A 20,101-nucleotide genomic window follows, 5' to 3' on the forward strand; every position below is an offset into this window, starting at 1 on the left:
TACTCCCTTTTTCAAACTGAGCACATTCCAATTTTGTTCCTTCCCTAAAGTAATCCTGCCTAATGTTTTTATTTCCCACATGCAGAACTTTACATTTGGCTATATTAAATTTCATTTTCCAGGTGTCCGCCCACTTCTGGATTTTATTTAAATCTTCTTGGAATACTTTAGTACATTCCAAACTATTAGCTGGGCCTCCCAGTTTTGTATCATCTGTAAATTTGACTAATGTACTTTCTATTCACCTGACAAGGTCATTGATACAAATAAGGAAGAGCAGTGATCCCAGCACCGATCCTTGTGGGACTCCACTTAACAACAGTTCCCTGCTCAGATAACATCCCTCCTACAACTCTTTGTTCTACCCTGTAGCCAGTTCTGGATACATACTGAAATTCATCCTCTAATTGTCTTCATTTTACTAACAAGTCTCATGTGGTATCAAATTCCTTTTGGAAATCTAAGTAGGTAATATTGTACGCCTTGTTATAATCAAAACACTTCGTAGCTTCTTCAAAGAATACCAGAAGATTTGTCAGTCATGAACTATTTTCAAGAAATACTTCCAACTTGTCTCTACTGATAGAATCCAGTACTTTACATGTGATGCAAGTCAAACTAACAGGCCTGTAGTTTCCTGGATCAGTACAGTCCCCTTTCTTATATATTGGTATTACATTGCCTTGCTTCCAGAAAGCAATGCTCCTTCTTCATTCCTGATGCTCTTGATGTCCTCTTTGACTTTCCATTTGCTACTACAGTATTGAAAGAAACGTTTCGGATTACTTTCTGCATCTTGGGCAATTTGCCTTTCAAAGCCACTTGACTTCCCGTAGTTCTTTTTTAACCTTAGTACGCATATTACAATATTCAGCCTTATTACTCTCAGTGCTGTCATTTGTATAGATCTTATACAATTCCCCCGCTTCTTCAACTTTTTTCTTTACCTTTGGAATAAATTTACATTGCGCCTCAAGAATAACCCTTTTGAACCGGCTCCACTTTTCATTCACAGTCTTGTAATTAAGAAGTTCCACCGTGGCCATAGAGGAGGCCTTGTTAATTTTCCATAATACATCAAATCTAAATGCAGAATGATTGCTAGTCCCAAATGGATCCATTACCTCTGTGCTACAAATTCTGTCCGGATCATTACACAGCACCAGATCCAGAATTGATTTCCCTCTTGTAGGCTGACTGACATATTGTGCCAAAAATTTATAACATCTAAAAATTCTTCCTCACTTTTTCCTTGTCCTGTCATTATTTCCCAATTAATAGCAGGGTAATTTAAGTCACCCATAATAATAGTCACACAATGCTGACAAGCTTGTTTTAGTTTTCCAAAGAGCATTGAGTTCACACTACTGTCTGAAGCTGACGGCCAGTAACACTCGCTTACCATAAGGCCTTTTTCATCTTTCCCTATGAGCTTTATCCAAATATCCTCACTAGGCACGAGCAGATAAATTTTGGGAATTTTCTGCACATTAAAATTTTCTTTAACATAGAAAGCTGTACCCCCACCTCTCTTACTGGATCGATCCTTCCTAATGGGTTTGTACCTGTCTATATTATATTCATCCCCATCTTCCTTCCCAAGTAATTTCTCTGTAATTCCAACTATGTCATAGCTCCCACTATTCATAGCAGCTTCAAGTTACAAAAATGTATTTTTTATACTTCTAGCATTTAAATAAAGATATTTCAGATTATTACACCTACACATCCACTCCCCTTCCCTCACCCCCCTCCATCCCAAGCCATCTTTATGTCAACTTTGCTTTATAAAAACTTAATTAGTGTTCACAATATTATAGGAAGCCCTGACAGCTTCCATCCTGACAGTCTCAGACCTGCCAACCTTTGGAAAATATTTTGAGTACCACAATAGTCAGTAGTGAAAAGGGTTTATGCCCGAATTGGTCTCAAATCATGTGCTTGCAGGAAGAATTAGTTAATTCTAGGGACTGAATCTGTAACAGCCATAATTTTAAATGTTTTTTCCCCTCCACGTGGCGTCGACAGTCCGCAAGACACACACACACACACACACACACACACAATCCTTTCTTCATAATTCTAGTTTTGACTGTTAAAGTGATCAGACAAAATTGTATAATTTGACCGGATTCCAAAATATTACTTGCACTGCACTGGGCTATATTATGATATACTTGCAAGTCAAAAGTTTGAGTACACCTGCTTAAAACCATTTTTTAATGATTAATATTGCATTATATGATGTGTGCTTATACAAACTGATAACCATAAATTAATTGCATTCAATTATTTAATAAAAATTTAATTTTTTAATTTTCTACGTTAGTCAGTCAGTCTGTCGTCTAATCACATCGTATGCGAGCTACTACGGCTAACTATATATACAAATTTATCTCATTAGGATATACCCCTAGAAATGCATCATCTTGTGAAGTTACCGAACATGTTTTAACGTTTTATATGTTAACATTACGGTCACATTTTTTGTGCTTGATTATTACTCCCCCACTTCCCATTTTACCTCAGCAATGCAGCGTTACGCCTCAGTGGATAATAAAGTACCGCTGCGTATCAGTGGATGTTGAGTGAGAGTGGGTTGGGGAGGGGTTACAGAACCACAAGGTAGTAGCATCTGGTCCAATCTGAGGGATGTAGTTTAAATACAGAATAAATGTACGGTATTGTTTTGTATTGATTGATTGTTTTCCGTAAATAAATTACAATAATATATATATATATATATATATATATATATATATATATATATATATATATATATATATTTGTGTAGTTTCAGCTGGCATTTCGTACCTGCGTATTTTGACTAAGAATTGCGTGGTTGGTACACAAAATGCGTGCGGGTTGGCAGGTCTGCAGTCTGAATTTCCCTACGCTTTTCACTTTCTGACCTCCATGCCCCTCAAATCCCTAGTATAAATAATCCTGTGCTAATTTAAGCATATGCTGGCCCAGTGCAGCAGTACCCCTCCAGTTCAGGTGCAGCCCGTCGTGTTTTTACAGGTCACCCCTGTCCCAGAAGTAGTCCCAGTGCCCCATAAACCTGTACCCCTCTTTCCTACACCAGGTTTGTAGCCACATGTTAAACCTCCAAAAAAAACTTCTGCTTACTTTTACTTGCACGTGGTACCGGTAGTATTCTAGAAAAAACTACGTTCTGCTCCTAATCCTTTCGTCCCACAGAACCTCGAACCTACCCTTACCCATGTCATTGGTTCCTATGGATCCCTCCCCGCTCTGGCCAAAAGCTTGTCTGCACCCTCCAGGAGATCTCCTCCCTGGGCACAAGGAAGACAACACACCATACAGGATTCCTTTTCATGTGAACAGACTATGCTACCCCCCTAATGATTGAGTCCCCCACTATCACCAACTCTAGGATGTTTTCTAGGAGAATGTGGCCATCTGGGTCCCAAGTGGCTCATCAGTCCTCCCACTCTCAGGGTCAAGAGATCCAATTCCTGCAAGGGCCAAAATTGGGTGCACGTCACAACCTCTGGAGATGTTGCCCCTGTGTGGTGTACACACCCTTTTCTGTGCCTGCCCCCCATTGTCACCCAACTGTCTCTCCCTGACAGCTCTGGATTTTCCCCCCCTTTCCAGCTGTGGCGTGCACGCTAAGGACACACTACTCCGTTCCTGGAACTCTGCTAATTGGGAACTGTGGAGTCCAGCAAGCTGGCCCTCAAGATAAAGAACCTTGCTCTCGAGGTGCTCAAGAAGTAACAAGAAAAATCATTACAAAATAGCAAAGACTGAAGGATCACTTGTGCTTGGAAATATTTTAATTATATCTCAGAACAAAAATATTTATTGTAATTAATTTATAATAAATTACAGCTAATGTTACTACGTAAAAACGCCGAGATGGAGACACCAAGCCCACAACTTACAAGTGTGTGGATGGCTCCGGACAATTAGCAGCAGAAACCGGAGAGGAAAAAAATAACGTTATGCATGCATGAATTAATCATTGCATTTATATAGCACTTTTCCGAAAGCTCAAAGTGCTTTACAGTGATGAGTGGGAACTCCCCTCACTCATAACCAATGTGTAGCACCTACCCGGGTGATGCACGGCAGCCATTTTGCGCCAGAAAGCTCACCACACATTAGCTAAGGAAGAGAACTTTTTTTTTTTTTTAGCCAATTAAATCAGGGGATGATTAGGTGGCAAGTTGGAGAGAGCCAGATTGGGAATTAAGCCAGGACACTGGGGAACCCCCTACTCTTTGCAACAAGTGTCATGGGATCTTTAATGACCACAATGAGTCAGGACCTCGGTTTAACGTCTCATCCGAAAGAAGCCATCTCCTACAGGACAGTGTCCCCATCACTGCACTGGGGCGTTGGGGTTTATTTGACCAGAGGGAAGATTGCCCCCCACTGGCCCACCACTTCCAGCAGCAACTCAGTAGTCCTCCATCAAAACCCTCACTGCATGGGTTAGACAAAAAATTGAGAAGCAAGTCACCATTACAGTCCCTACAGGAGTAGCAGCATACTATATCAGTGGGATTACAACTCACAGGTTGCTAACGCTCCCAGTAGAACATGGACAAACACCAATTTATTGAACTCTTTCAGATGAAGCGATTCACTGACTTTGTTCAGACTTGCAAGATATCAAACTCCTCATAACTGATGAGGTATCAATGATTTCAAATGTCTTATACATATTCACCTGCATCTATCAGAATTTTTTTTGACTACCAATGCAAATGATGGCTGGTTTGGAAAAATCCATATCTTGTTCTCGGGGATCTTACTTCAGCTTCCTCCTGCTCATGAGAAACGACCTGTTGTCCCACTTACACAAGAAGAAGTACACCTTTGACCTTTGGCAAATGTTCATATATGATGAACTGATGATCAATATGTGGCAAAAAAAAAGTAGTTTATGCACAATTGCTTAATCGTGCCAGACTTGGAGCAACAAACAGCAGTGACTATGCTATGCTGTGTTCGTGACTGATACCCATTGCTGGAAGTGACATTTCTACCTGAAAAAAAAGATCATTCAATACATAAAACAATTGAATGAAAAAGATACAAACGCAACATGCCTCATGTGCACACGAGATGCCTGTAACCAGATACACAATGCAATGCTGGATAGCATGCCCGGTGAGGACATTCATATTGTGGCAACTGATAGTATGGACTGCCCACAAAAAAGAAAGGATTGGAAATTTCAATACAGGTGAAAACTGATGGTTCAAATAAATATTTGCATTCCCAAAGGTCTTAATGGAGCTATAGGGAAACTTCAGGCTGTTTTTCTACACTGAAAATCCTCACATTGTGAAATCAGTAACTACTGCATTTAACAATGGAGAGTCACACACATTTGAAAGAACAAGTTCCAAGTTTTAAGTCATGGACAGAGCATACATTTTTCGAGAACAGTTCCTTGTAATAGGTACCCATTCATTCACTATTAAAAAATGTCAAGGCATGACACTCAGCAGTGTTGATAGCAGAGGTGGACATTCCAGGGGTCAGAAAGTAAAAGTCCTGCCATGTCCATCCACCCCTGAACTCAGCCAGCTGATTTAGCTCTACCTCCTGGTTGAAGAATGGTGCTCATTAGCAAATCCAGGTGACTGGAACAAAATCCTGGGGTGAACTTTTACTTCCTGAACCTGGATTGTCCACCTCTGGTTGATAGACGTGGGTAACTCCATTTTCTCCCGTGCCCCAAAGTTTTGTTGCTCTATCCAGGGTAACTTCTCTGAGTGGACTTCTCCCAATTAATTTTAACCCAACCTCCATTACAGCACTTCCAGCTGCTGTTGCAGAGTACAGTACCCTGAGCCCTCTACAGTGCCGAGAGGATTAGCCAGAAGTTAAGCACTAAACACTAAGTGAAAGTCTGTGTGCATTTCTTGAGTCAATCCAAAAATTTTGTGCAAGACCAGCAAATCCCATCCACTTTCCAAAGCACCCCAATAGTTGATCACATGGTCAGAGGTTTGCTAAATTCTAGTCTCACCTCATGCTATGCCAATACCACAGTACAGTGTCTTCATTGACAGCCATTTAAGCACTCTCTAAAAAAAACAGTGATCAAACCGTTCTTAATGACCTTTGCCACCAAGTATGATAAACTACATTTTGCAGTTTCTTTGAACACTGAAGAAATTTGCAACTTTATGGGAGAACCTTTCAATACACCTCAGCAGCAAGATGTTACAAAATTCCTCACACAAATGTGCGCCAAGCGCCCTCAGATATCAGATTTGCTATCCTTCAATGTTACAAATGAAAGATTATGTAAGGACTGTAGCCACTTAATGTCATCGTCAGAGTTGGGCTACATTTACTCTCTTCATCTTAATTCCAATGTACATGTCTATAGAAGACACAATAAAATCAAAGAACAATTGGACAAACTAGCTGGATACAAATGTCTTTCTTGCCTGAGGACTTGGTTGAACGTGATCATTTTGGACAAACAGGAAGATTGTTTGCGGTCCAGCTAATGTTTTGGAAAGCAGAAAGGCAAGGAAATGTTACACAAATTACAATGCGGCAAGATGTGAAGATCTTTTACATGTACTGGATTTGCAAAGCAAGTTCTCAGACATCACAAAATTGTAATTCCAAGTGTAAACACCGCTGTTTTGATGCAACAAAACAATGACAAACACATAAATCACTGAGATATTTGAATATTTTTGTCATTATTTACATTTTACCATACCATACAACCCAATAAAACATTTACTGTACCATAATCAATTAAAAATATTACAAACACTTAAATTTCTATTGACTGAATCCAGGCCAATATGTTTCTTCTAGCAGGAATGTATGCGTGTTTGCATGTATGTACGTGTCTCTTTCTCTGATAGTAAACACAGTACAAAAAGAAATGATATCTCAAAAAACAAACACATTTTCAAGGTACAAAAATGCCAAGCCATTCACTCATACAAAACGTATACACAAGTAATTCATTCAAACTGGTAAAATCTAGGCCTGCCATTAAAAGTATTCATATTAAAATGAGGTGAAGTTACAACAAACAACATTGGCCATCATAGCTCACACAAAATAAACATGCTGTATTCCTAAGGCCCTGTGTTTTTTGTTTATCTTACCATCTGAAGAAAATGTGGTCATTCAAACTTTATGTGTCACATAAAAGTGTCAAATAACAAAAATTGCTTCATGGAAGAAGACATCAATATGAATTCTTTAAACAGCTGACAAAAATGACACTCCAAAAAGGATATGGTTATATTTGGTTACAAAGTAAATTTTTCAAAATGTAGAAATCCTTGAATATTTATGACTTAAACTAAATATCATGATTATAAATAAATGAAGTAAATATATTTAAATAAATATTATGATAATAAAATACCTACTGTAGACAAATAAATACATAGAATACTTTAATATCCCTATTGCCAAATTTTCTTCACAGCCTATACCATCCTTTACACAAGAGAAAGGGGGTACAATTAATAAATACATACAGAAAAAATTGAGTATTACAAATATTTATTATAAATATTTCTAAAAATGATATAAAATATTTAATTTTACAAACCTATCCCGATATGTGATTGAGACAAGCAGTGTGAATGATTCTGTCCTTTCTTCTTCCAAGCCTGGCACATGCGCAGACATGGACCTCATGTTGGTTGTGCACCAGGCCATTTGCCTCTCAGGAGCAAAAGTACCACTTTGAGTTGTTGATTTTCCCCCCCATTGTCTGCTGAACATCCTTGCCTTTCTGCCTGTCCTGTTCTCACCCACAAGTGGTCATGTAATGTGAAATGCAAGTAAAGCACACTACCCCAAAATGAGAAATCCAGGATATGGATTATAACTGATATGTTCCCTAGATTTAAACAAAGTGAGGTTACGCAACATGCATCACTTAATGCGAGTCACTTGTGCAGAATCCTGTATGCACTTCATTACAGTCTTTGTGCAAGCACTGTAGCTGTAGCCTGTTCTTAGTCCAACTTACAATGATGCCAATTATTGAGAATACTTCCACAGGTTGCTTTAAAACGGAGAAGTGAAGTTGTGGTAGTGATGCTATCAATACTGTATTCAATAAAGCTTTGAAACATTTATAATCAGGACCATAATATGAACCACCGCCCAACAAAGCGGTCCTGATACGAGAATTGTTTATCATATAGTCCTTATGTATAGTGTATGTTTTCATGTTTAAGAAAGGTGACCTGCATAGAAAATGACAGCAAGTCATCTTACAGTTTTTAGAGTAATTTGTGCAGTTGCAGCATATGATGCCTGTTTTCCACAGAAATAACATGATTTCCCAGCAGCAAACTGTAAGCAGGTTAATTGAGAAACAATGTCATTTACATGGAAAGCATGCATCATATGCTGTAACTGCACAAATGACTGCAAAGACTGTAAGATGAGTTTTGAAGGTAACAAACATCTGTGGCCCCTGGAATACATCAAAACAACAATATTGCCATTTTAATATTCATTAGACTGACATTTCCTGAAACACTGCCATGTAAAGATGATCACTTTTTCAAAAAGCATTGTCTTTACATGGTGCTTAATGAAATGTCATAGTCTCATAAATATAGAGATGCCAATATTGTTGTTTTGATGCACTTAACCTCAAAAAGACCAATATATATTTTTTAATAATGGGCAAAATAATTTATAGGGCAATTATGCTTGTAGAAAACAGAATATAGCTATACGGTAAGGCTCAAGAACAGCACACTGCAGATGTTTGCGTGTGGAGGGGAAGGAGGGGGGTTTTATGGCTGCCAGAGGTAGAATGCAGTCTGTGTATCTGAACTAAATTCTATCAGAAAAGTCATTGTTGTTCAGCCAAAATTTGCCATAGAAACTTACAACCCCAATTCCAAAAAAGTTGGGACGGTAAATTAAATGCAAATAAAAGCATAAAAAGTAGTTTGTAAATTTACTTTGACTTGTATTCAAACAAAAACAGTATAAAGACAAGGTATTTCATGTTTTACCTAATTAACTTTATTGTTTTTTGAAGACATACGTTTATTATGAAATTTATGCCTGCAACACATTCCAAAAAAGGTTGGACAGGGGCAATTTAGGACTAATAACAATGTGACAAGTTGAAATATCACGGTGATGTGATACAGGTGACGTTAAACAGGTAAGGCAATCATGTTATAGTATATAAGGAGCCTCCAAGAAAGGCCTAGTCCTTTATAAGCAAGAATGGGTCGAGGCTCGCCAATTTTCCAACAGATGCGTCAGCGAATAATCCAGCACTTTGAGAACAACGTTCCCAAAAGACAAATCGGTAGGATTTTGGGCATTTCACCTGCTACAGTGCAAAATATAATTAAAAGATTCAAGGAATCCGGTCAAATCTCGGTGCGTAAAGGCCGAAAACCACTTCTGAATACACGTGATCTCTGATCGCTCAGATGTCACTGTCTTAAAAGTTGTCATGCGTCGGTAATGGATATCATGACATGAGCTCGGGAATACTTTAGTAAACCTTTGTCAGTCCACCACTCCCTGCTACATCTACAGATGCAAGTTAAGGCTTTATTATGCAAAGCAGAAGGCATACATCAACACTGTCCAGAAGCACCGCCGACTTCTCTGGGCTTGGTCTCATCTGAGATGGACAGTAGCACAGTGGAAGCCTGTTTTGTGGTCCGACAAGTCAACATTTCAAATACTTTTTGGACAAAACAGCCATCGTGTCCTCCGGGCCAAAGAGGAAAAGGACCATCTGAGCTGTTACCAGCATCAGGTCCAAAAGCCAGCGTCTGTCATGGTATGGGGGTGTGTCAGTGCCCATGGTATGGGTACCTTGCACATCTGTGAGGGCACCATTAATGCAGAAAGATATGTACAAATTTTGGAGCAACATATACGGCCATCCAGATGCCATCTTCTCCTGGGACGTCCCTGCATTTTTCAGCAGGACAACGCCAAACCACATTCTGCCCGGATTACAAGTGCATGGCTGCGTAAACAGAGATTGAGGGTACTAGATTGGCCTGCCTGCAGTCCTGACCTGTCTCCGAATGAGAATGTGTGGCGCATTATGAAGCGCAAAATTCGGCAACAAAGGCCCCGTACAATTGCACAGCTGAAAACCTGCATAATGGAAGAATGGGAAAATTCTGCTTGCTAATCTTAACCAACTGGTGTCTTCAGCGCCCAAACGCTTAAGTGTTATTGAAAGAAATGATGATGTTACACAGTGGTAAACACTCGACTGTCCCAACTTTTTTGGAGCGTGTTGCAGTCATCAGATTTGAAATGATTGTATATTTTCAAAAAACAATTAGATTCACAAGGTAAAACATCAAATAATGTCCTGTTGTAGTGTTTTCAATATAGTACAGGGTTAATATAATTTACATTATCACTCCTTTTTGTTTTATTAGCATTTTCCATACTGTCCCAACTTTTTTGGAATTGGGGTTGTATAATTTGTCATAGACTGTAAACCTTATCCATATAGCATGCATACAAAATATGGTGTTTATTGCATGTAAGGGGATATCGGCAATAATGGTTTGAATATTGCAATTTTGAAGTTGAGCTGTAGTGTACCGTGGGTGCTAGGTTCGCAGAATGAGATGCACATCATTTACATGGGTCCCTTTTCAATTTTGAAATTTCCAAAATTTCAACAGTGGCTGGATGTAAAGGTACAGGCAAAGATTTTTTGAACAATTTTTGCATATTCATATTTGATTATCTTTAAGAATCTTGGATTGAGCGGCACGTATTTCTCAGGACTGTTGGAACGAAGCATTCTTTTTTTTTTTTTTTGTTACAATTTGGCCAAATGGAGCCTATGCAAAGGAATATTTTGCACTAAAACACTGTGAGGCTGTGTGTGCTTGTCCACAATATAATTGTCTATCATGCCTAGGAGTATCGTCAAAATCAGCAAGTTTGTGGCCAAACATATTTTGGGCATTGTCAGCCATTTTTGTCCAAATTGAAATTTCAGTCCTGTAAACATATTTTAAGATATCAAAATTTCCTTCGCAACTTAATACAGGTACATGTGTTAGACCAAACATGCCTAATGAGATTGGGGCTGACATTCTAGGACAAGTATGAAAAAGTTTTAGTTTTTCAAAAAAAAATGAAATGGAGGAAAATAAACAAGGCAGACACCAGGGGTTCAATGATGTTATAAGTTCAAAATGAGGCGGCAGACGTGAGGAAAAAAATTGGTGGATGCATGTCAAATGCATTGGGCGTAATAATTTTTTCAAAGTTGCAATTTTGCAGGTGGCACTGTAGCGCCACCTAGAGTTCCTTTTGCATGCGTGTCATGCATAATAAATTGGAAGGAATACAATACCATGCATGCCAAATTTTGTTTGGTAGTTATTGAGCATGTGAAAGGGGTGAAAATGTAGGGAGAAGAGGAAGAGGAAGAATAAGAAGAATCCTAGCAAAAATAATAGGGGTCCTACACACCCTTGGTGATTGGCCCCATAATAATAATAATAATAATAAAGAATTGTATTTCTTATGTGTTGTTCATACAGCTAAAGCACTTGATGCACATAATTCTGTTCAAATATATAGTGTAGTCATTTTTACCATTTTTTAAGTGTACCAGCTGAATTGCAGATTCACTGTAAATGACTTGTCAATTCACACTTGACACTTTGATGTGAGAGACAAAGTTTGAATGACCTACTTCTCTTCATGAGATGAGATGAAAAAACATGGGGGCCAAGTTATGTGAAATAATTTAGGAAACTTTGGGTAGCATTGCTTTGAAATATAGCTTGTTTAATTTGCATGAGCTATGATAGGCAATATTGCTTGTAGTAACTAGGCCTCATTTTGATATCAATACCTTTAAAGGAAGGCCTAGATTTAGCAAGTTTGAATGAATGACTTACAGATAATTCTTTGTATGGGTAAGTAACTTGACATTTTTGTACATTGAAAATGTGTTTTTGTTGAGATATAATTTAGTATACAATGTATGCATGTAACTGCATATAATTAAACAACAAATAACATTGGGCTCTATGTTCCTGCCGGCACATGGTATGTTGTAAGCAGTCACACTGGCAAAGTGGTATTTTCGTCAGGGATTTTGAAACGTCTGAGCCATTTGGTAATTTCGTGACTCACCATGCACCAAAGTTATAGGGGAACCACTGCTGAGGGAGTGTCAGTCAAGATCAAGCAGTGCATTGCAATTTCACCGCAGCTGTTTGCAATTTTCGTGTCGCACAGCATATGGCGAATTGCCAATTTCAGGGCTTTCCCGTGTAATGTGCGCACAATCATAGCTTATTCAAAAGCAAATCAACGATTATATGATTATATACGGTCCAATTTAACTTTGATAAAAATTCCATAAACAGGAAAAATGCATACTTTGCATGCATGGATCATTGGCTTTTTTTTTTTCTTTGTTATAATTTTAATTCTTTTATTTATTTTTATCTGTAATTGTTTATGGCAGTTCTTATACTGCATTGTGGTCCCTGGGGTACTATATTTTCTATATTTTCCCGTAAGTTTAACTTGCATCACATGGAAAATAAAGGAATCTATCATTAGAGACAAGATGGAAGTATTTCTTGAAAATAGCAACATCCTAAGGGATACCCAGCATGGCTTTCGTAAGGGAAGGTCATGTCTGACAAACCTTCTGGTATTCTTTGAAGAAGCTACCAAGTGTTTTGATTATAACATGGCTTATGATTTTATATACTTAGTTTTCCAAAAAGCATTTTTAACACATGAAAGACTTGTTAGTAAAATGAAGACAGTAGGAATTAGAGGATGTATTTCAGAGTGGATCTGGAACTGGCTACAGGGTAGAACACAAAGAGTAGCAGGAGGGATATTATCTGAGCATGGAGCTGTTAGAAGTGGAGTCCCACAAAGATCGGTGCTGGGACCACTGCTCTTCCTAATTTATATCAATGACCTTGACAGGGTCAAATTTGCAGATGATACAAAACTGGGAGGCCCAGCTAATAGTCTGGAAGCTACTAAAGTAATCCAAGAAGATTTTAATAAAATCCAGAAGTGGAAACCTGGAAAATGAATGGGATATATAGCCAAAACTATTGAGCATAAATCCAAGGAAGTTATACTTATCTTATACAATACATTTGTTTAGGGCTGCCCCCTGAAAATCGACGATTCGAATCATCTGTCAGAGACCCCTCAGTCGACTGTGATTCTTTGAGTCGAGCAGTCGTTTTTTTTTTTTTTTTAGACAGTCAATGTGCATTACAATATCGGAATACATCATTATAGAATCTTACAAAAATGGACAGTGGTTATATTACAATATTGAATTATAAATAAAATAAAAGGAATTCAGTGTTTATATTCTTGCAACCTGCGCGTGCCAGAAAAATTCCACGACAACATGCGCGGTAAACTGAAGGGAGAAGCCGAAACCTGAAGAACACTGGATAACTTGGGAAAGTAAGACCACTCCCGTTAAATCATTCATTTTATATTTATTTTGTTGTGTAGGAAAAGTCTAAATACAAACGTTTGCTTTTTCAATTTAAATAATTATAGGCTAATCCTAATTTGTGTTTGATTTGATTATTTATTTACACTTTACACTAACTTACACTTGTTTAGATTTATTAGTTATTTTTTATGCTGTGTTTAAAGGGAAATAGCCTACAGAAATCAAATATTATTTTGAAGACAAGAGGTCAGTTATTATTTCAAAGTGGACAATGCCGTGAATTTATTTAAACAGTTTTCATTTATTTTAATCTAAAAGAAGTCTAATCTTAACTTGCTTTATTTGTTAATTTATTATTTTACACGTTTATTTAGATTTATATATTACTTTTTTGTATTTAAGAGAAATAAAAAGGGTCTCGTTGAAGACGAGATGTCAGTTATTTCAAGGCTGACAATACCATTTATTTAAACTGTTGTTTACAAACGCATTATTTTCAACTAAAATAATTCAAATCTTAAATTGCTTCATTTGTTAATTTATTCTTTTACATGTTTGTTTATATGTAGGCCTATATTAGGCTTCTTATATTTAAAGAGAAATAAAGAAGTAGCCTAAGCCCCTATCCTGTTGAAGAAGATATGTCAGTTATTTCAAAGCGGACAATGCTATGAATTTATTTAAACTGTTTCATTTGTTTGTTCATTTTTAATTAAAATAAAGAAGTTATAAGAGCTAGGTTTAACCAGAAATACCTGTGTAGCCTACTGTCTCATTATTCCAACACGTGATTCCGACAAATCCGCACGCAGGCTAATGCACTGTCGGCAATTCAAATCAGACATCTGGCGTCATATGCAGTTGTCTTAATGGATTTATTGATTTTAAATGCTCAAGAAATGTTCATATGACTCTGTTGCACTTGACTATGTTAATGTGGTCTAAATCAGCACTGAAATGCATGGCAATGTACTATTTTACCAGAAAGTCTTATAGACCTTTATATATAAAACGAATCGTCATATTGAACTGCCAAATCCGAATCCGGGCACAGCCCTACATTTGTTAGACAACACTTGGAGTATTGTGTGCAGATCTGGGGACCTTACTACAAGAAAGATATAGAGGCTCCAGAAAAAGTTCAAAGAAGAGCAACAAAATAGATTCCTGGTATGAAAGATAAAAGCTATGAGGAAAGACTTAAGATGCTTAACCTTTTCAAGCTTAATAAAAGGAGACTGAAGGGTGATTTGATTGAGGCTTTTAAATTCACAAAGGGGATCGACAAAGTGAACTACAAGAGACTCTTCAGGTTGAGTTCTGTTAGTAGAACAGATATAAGGGGGCATAAATGGAAATTAACAAAAGGTAGATTCCATACAGACATTAGGGGAAAAAAATTCACACAGAGTAGTCAATGTGTGGAATAGCCTGCCAGGTCACGTAGTAGAGGCAGAAACTCTGGGGATTTTCAAGACTTGGCTTAATACAGTGTTAGATACTATCTAGCCTGTTGGTAACCAGAGCACTAATTTAGTTAGGAAAATGGCAAGCATTGTTGGGCTGAATGGCCTGTTTTCGTCATTATATCATGTTACGTTATGTTAGGTCTAAATTATGCATTGGTGTAAATAACAACATAATCATGTTTTCATAACAATTCAACTGTTTTGACTCAAGAAATTCACTTTTGCATAATTTTCAAGTGGTAATTACAAGCTGTCTGTCAGTACAGTGGTCTAAAATAGCTAGGGGTCCAGAAACATAATCTCTCCAAAAAGGAATACAATGCTTTTTGTCCATTGTAAAGCATATAAATGAGCCCCTTATGAAGGTTTAAGATGAAACATTGATATCAGATTTAAAAATAATGCAAAAAAAATATTGTCACATAATGCTGTACAGTACCTAAATGTGTAATAATTAAGTCTTGTATGTATTTCTATACTCTGTACTCTCGTATGTTTTCTTGTATGGGGATGGGACGATATGAAAACAATTTTCAACCGTCCACCACGTTTTGGCAATGTTCCAACACTCTCGTCATCACTGTTGCATGCATCACAAAAACTATTACACTACTAACTAACGCTTACATTACAGTGTGAAATATCCACATTATATAACACCACTAACCTATTTAAAGACACTCAATTTAAAAAATAACGTAATGATGAAATCTAATCTACATTCAGTAGATGGAGACAGAGACAGTATCAATGATACTGTTCTATTCGTTTCTGTTTTGCTCCAGAAAACGATGTCAGTTAGATCTGTCAGCAAACATATGGCCTAGCTATGTCCAGAAGTCCTCAATAATAATAGTATTTTCCAAAAAATTACAAAATATCACTGACCACGTTTCGTTAGGTGCAGGGTATTTTTATGCTAACATAGAGTGAATGCGTAAGTGCATGCGATGCTTATACGCTGACCTATAAAACGCTATTCCAAAAGCAAAATCAGACATGTTATACATCGTTAGAAAGCTTATACTCTCACCTACTGAATAAATGAATTGTCAGTCAAGCCAGACTGTACTAAAAAGGGCAACGACGCCGTAAACAACAGGTGTGGTATTAGGTGACTTAGGTGCATTAACTGTCTTAACTACTGCTTGTATTTTTTCCATAGATTGCGTTGTTGCCGTTCTCGTTGTGTTAGTGTAAATCAGTTTAACCTTCAGGGTCCAAGTTGAACTATGCGGTTGTTCCCTGCACTTGGACCGGTACTTCTCTCTAGGGGTTTCGTCATACTTGTTCCTGGTTATGGTTATACACTTTGTTGTACGTCGCTCTGGATAAGAGCGTCTGCCAAATGCCTGTAATGTAATGTAATGTAATGTATTACGCACAGCTATTTTGGAAGATACCCAGGCGTCACAGATGCGCGTATATTTCCCAAACGGATTGTTCAAGACAATATATGACAACTCAGTCTCAAAAGGGACATCTCTACACATAAAACCAACAGTAAGGTTGTATATTTATTCAATATTTAGTCCCAGATATTGACTGTAGAATTTTTAAAAACTTTTTCTCGTTTATTTCGTTATTCAGTGAGCAGCGTTTTCACTGCTGTATAGGCATATCTTAGGGCTATTGTCAGGTTTATCTTGTTGATATTTTAGTGGTGAAAGTATATTTTTATGAATGCCAAGATAGACAATATTGTCCATTATGTCAAGGGTGGGGGGTGTTTTTTAGATGACACTGCAGGGAGGGGGTGCGTGTTAAATTAACGACCAGAGCGACAATGGTGGGGCTGCGAAACTCCGTTTTCGGCATAGTTGTCGTGTATCGTCTACTAATGAAACTAAAACAACGCGTTTCTGTTTTTATCTCACACTTTGGTTGCAGTAGCACCGAATGCTTGAGTTTAGTAATCTCGGCACGCCGGCGTGCCGACCACTAGGGGCTGTGCACTAAGAGTTTAAATAAACTTGTTGGTTTGGTCAGTGCTGGGGAGGGGAGAGAGGATTCCCACCTAAATTTTACGCATTATGCCCCTAACCTAGACTGGGGATGTAACAACACAATTCTTAAAGGGAATGAGGTCACTTTATTGGCTATAAATTAATCCAGCTGCAACACACCTACTGATATTATATTCAGAATAATCCAGCCCATTTTCCACCTGCGCCGTATGCTTTCAGCTGTGTGCTCCTTGCCTTGGGTCATGAAAATACCAACATTCAATACCCACGCCCAGTGCACCACTGACTGCACCCATGCACCATGCAACATTGATTCTGGAAAATAGAGCCCACTGTCTTGTTGTTGCACAAAGAAGAAAACAGTATGAATGTACTTGAATCAAAGTGTACTTGAATTATATAAAGAATTTCTGCGAAAAAAACAGATTCCAGCTGATATTGCGCTTAAATTGCACCATTCATTGCAGAGGTCTATCACATTTCTATTGCCAGAATATTTTTAGGATGTACATATTTATAAAATTTTAAATAATTCAAGAAATTATGTTTTTGTTCAAGACAAATGTTTTCTTGCACAAATTTTACAACAATTAAATGATCAATGACTTTCACCAACACTCAAATTGATTCAGCACACACTGTCACAAAACAATACCAATTTTTACAAGTTACAGTTCAGGTCCACATACACATTTTGCATCAAGTCTTATCATTTGAATGTTTATTAAGGTTAAGTAGTCTCATGATACTTACAATATATTTTTATCTACTTGGCTCACAAGAACAACAGCAACAATCTGCATTATGTAGTCTCCTTTGTTGAAAAACTTATCCCTGGCCTCACCGTTTTCATTATGTAAAGATGTGCCAACATCCATTGCTGTAGACAGTGAGGAAATGTGTGTACCTGAGCATGGGCAGACCAGATTGGTTAAGGGCCTTGAAAGTCAGGAAGCGATCACGGGCACTCATCCGTGGTTGGTAGAAACGCATCAGCCCATCAAACTGCTTTAGGGACACTCCATTGGGCCTCTGAAACAAGATTATGAATATGAGTGCCGGAGCAATTCGATCATTGGAAACTTGACCTTCAATGTTCCCCATTCAGGAATTACTGCACTCTAATCCCTGATCTTTGCACTTGTGCTTACTTTGCATGTAACTCTGGATAAGAGCGTATGACACATGCCAGTAATGTAATTAATTGTTAACAACTAAACTTGACATGGTATCACTTTTCATTTCATTTTTTTTTTTTTCATTTCCACTTTATTCAAGACTCATCATAAATTGAGGTCCATAGCAGGAGTAAAAAAATTAAAAAAAAAATGTTTTTAAAAAGGGGAATAAGTTACACATACAAAAGCATAGATAAAAATCATTGATAGAGGTTACATTTATGACCCATCTAAAAGTTTAGGCCTACATAAAGACTCTTGTGCCAGTGCCTCCACATATTTGATGAAAATCTAGTACAACTCATCACAGGGTTGGTTAGAACCTCGATAATGCTAATCTCTGACTCAACCAGACGCCACATAAATTTGTACATAAGGTTTCTTATTACTGCTTGACAGGTAGGTACTCCAATATTAACAAACATCTGACTAGCACTGTGAGATCTTGGCACATGAAGTAACAACTGCATAGCATCATTATATGCCACTAAGTCTCTGCATACTGTTTTTTCTGTAAATACAGCACAGGTGCGCTGTATGCAGGGGAGTACAGAAGGCTCTAAACAATGAGGATTTGACGTTGACTGTGCACATATGAAATTTACGTATCAGCATATTAGCTTGTGCATACAATTTGCGACATTGTCGATAAATATCTCTGTCTTCTGTTAAATCATCTGTGATACAGTGGCCAAGGTATTTCATCTCATTACACACCTTAAGAGCATTATCACTCAGGGAAAAAACCGGGAAATACTTCTTTCTGTCCTCTTTAGATCTAACAATTATAATATTACTCTTTTTGGCATTATATTTGATGTCAAATTCTTCACCATACTGGGAACATATCTTTAATAACTGTTGTAGACCAGCACTATATGGACTGAAAACCAAATCAAATCATCTGCATACATAAGGTGATTAATGACAGTATTTGACAGTACTAAGATTCTGAGTATATACATAGGTACACCGCTATGGCACATTTTATAAAATAATTTCTCATGATTTATTCAATCGAATGCCTTTGAAGCATCTATAAAACACGTAAACATGGTAGAATTCTGTATTTGTCTACCATTTCCTTTAAAGCAAAAATAGACATATCTGTGCCATGTTTACTTTTAAAGGAGTAACATGGTGGTTTTCACACTTTCTCGGTTTCATGTGCTATTTGCACAAGAGGCATTGAAGAAACACGATGAGTAAAGTATTAAATATGTCCGTTCTTTATTTTTGGAGAAATACGCGTTTTAAATTCATTGTCCTATTTTCAGCCGGTTGAGAATGTTATCAACTTAGTGCGTCACAAGTACAGTAACCACTCCCCTTTCCACACCCCGTAGAGAAATCTGACTGGACACACCGTCCTGCTACAAGTGTGGTGTGAAGTTTAGGTAGCAAACAACAAGGCTGAATCCTTCTGACGTAATTTACACAGAAACCATACGCTCAGATCGCCTAGTTTCACTCACTGTGGCCAAGCAGAAACGATAACGCTTCAGAAAATATATAACTTTAAAAGGTTTAATTCAATCGTCTACTGTGACTTGTGCCGTTTATTGAGGGTGTAAAAGAAAATTTCGGTGCCACTGACTATAATCAAATGTTTTTCAGATTTACCGTTCGATTGAGCAAGTATCATTTAAAGTATATTTTTATGGGTCAGTGCTGTCCGATTGTGCTAGCTACTTCACATTAACCTTGTACGGTTAATCAGTAAAGGCTAACAGCACAGCACCACTTAATTATTGTCACTTCTATCACCACTGTAATAAACTAAAAAAAAGGCGACAAACGACCTTTTCTGTGAAAAAGGTCACAGCTCACGCGCATGCACTACTGGCGACATTCTAAAACTACGTTTTGCCCTCCCTACAGTCAGTCAGATTGCTGTGAAAGCTCATTCTAAATGGATAACTCGTGACCCATAGTTTGTGCCGCTGGCTTACAGGCAAGACAATACAAATATTTGACTAACATTAGATTCACTTATTAGAGTGCCTTTTAAGGACTATTAGACTA

At 37.6% G+C, this 20,101-nt stretch overlaps 1 protein-coding gene across 8 annotated transcripts in view; it reads right to left on the reverse strand.

Annotated features, from left to right (window-relative positions):
• Positions 1 to 20,101, reverse strand: part of LOC118206696 (two pore calcium channel protein 1-like) — a 134,099-nt gene that overhangs the window by 68,233 nt on the left and 45,765 nt on the right. For all 8 annotated transcript variants that reach the window (XR_004761229.1, XM_035379676.1, XM_035379677.1 and 5 more), the window contains exon 12: positions 17,806 to 17,930. Coding sequence is in view for 7 of the 8 variants with exons in the window: in XM_035379676.1 (XP_035235567.1) it covers positions 17,806 to 17,930 (125 nt within the window). In the remaining variant the exon portion in view is untranslated. The remainder of the gene's footprint in view (positions 1 to 17,805; positions 17,931 to 20,101) is intronic.

This window comes from Anguilla anguilla, chromosome 10 (genome assembly GCF_013347855.1).
Source record: "Anguilla anguilla isolate fAngAng1 chromosome 10, fAngAng1.pri, whole genome shotgun sequence".
NCBI classification, from domain to species: Eukaryota; Metazoa; Chordata; class Actinopteri; order Anguilliformes; family Anguillidae; genus Anguilla; species Anguilla anguilla.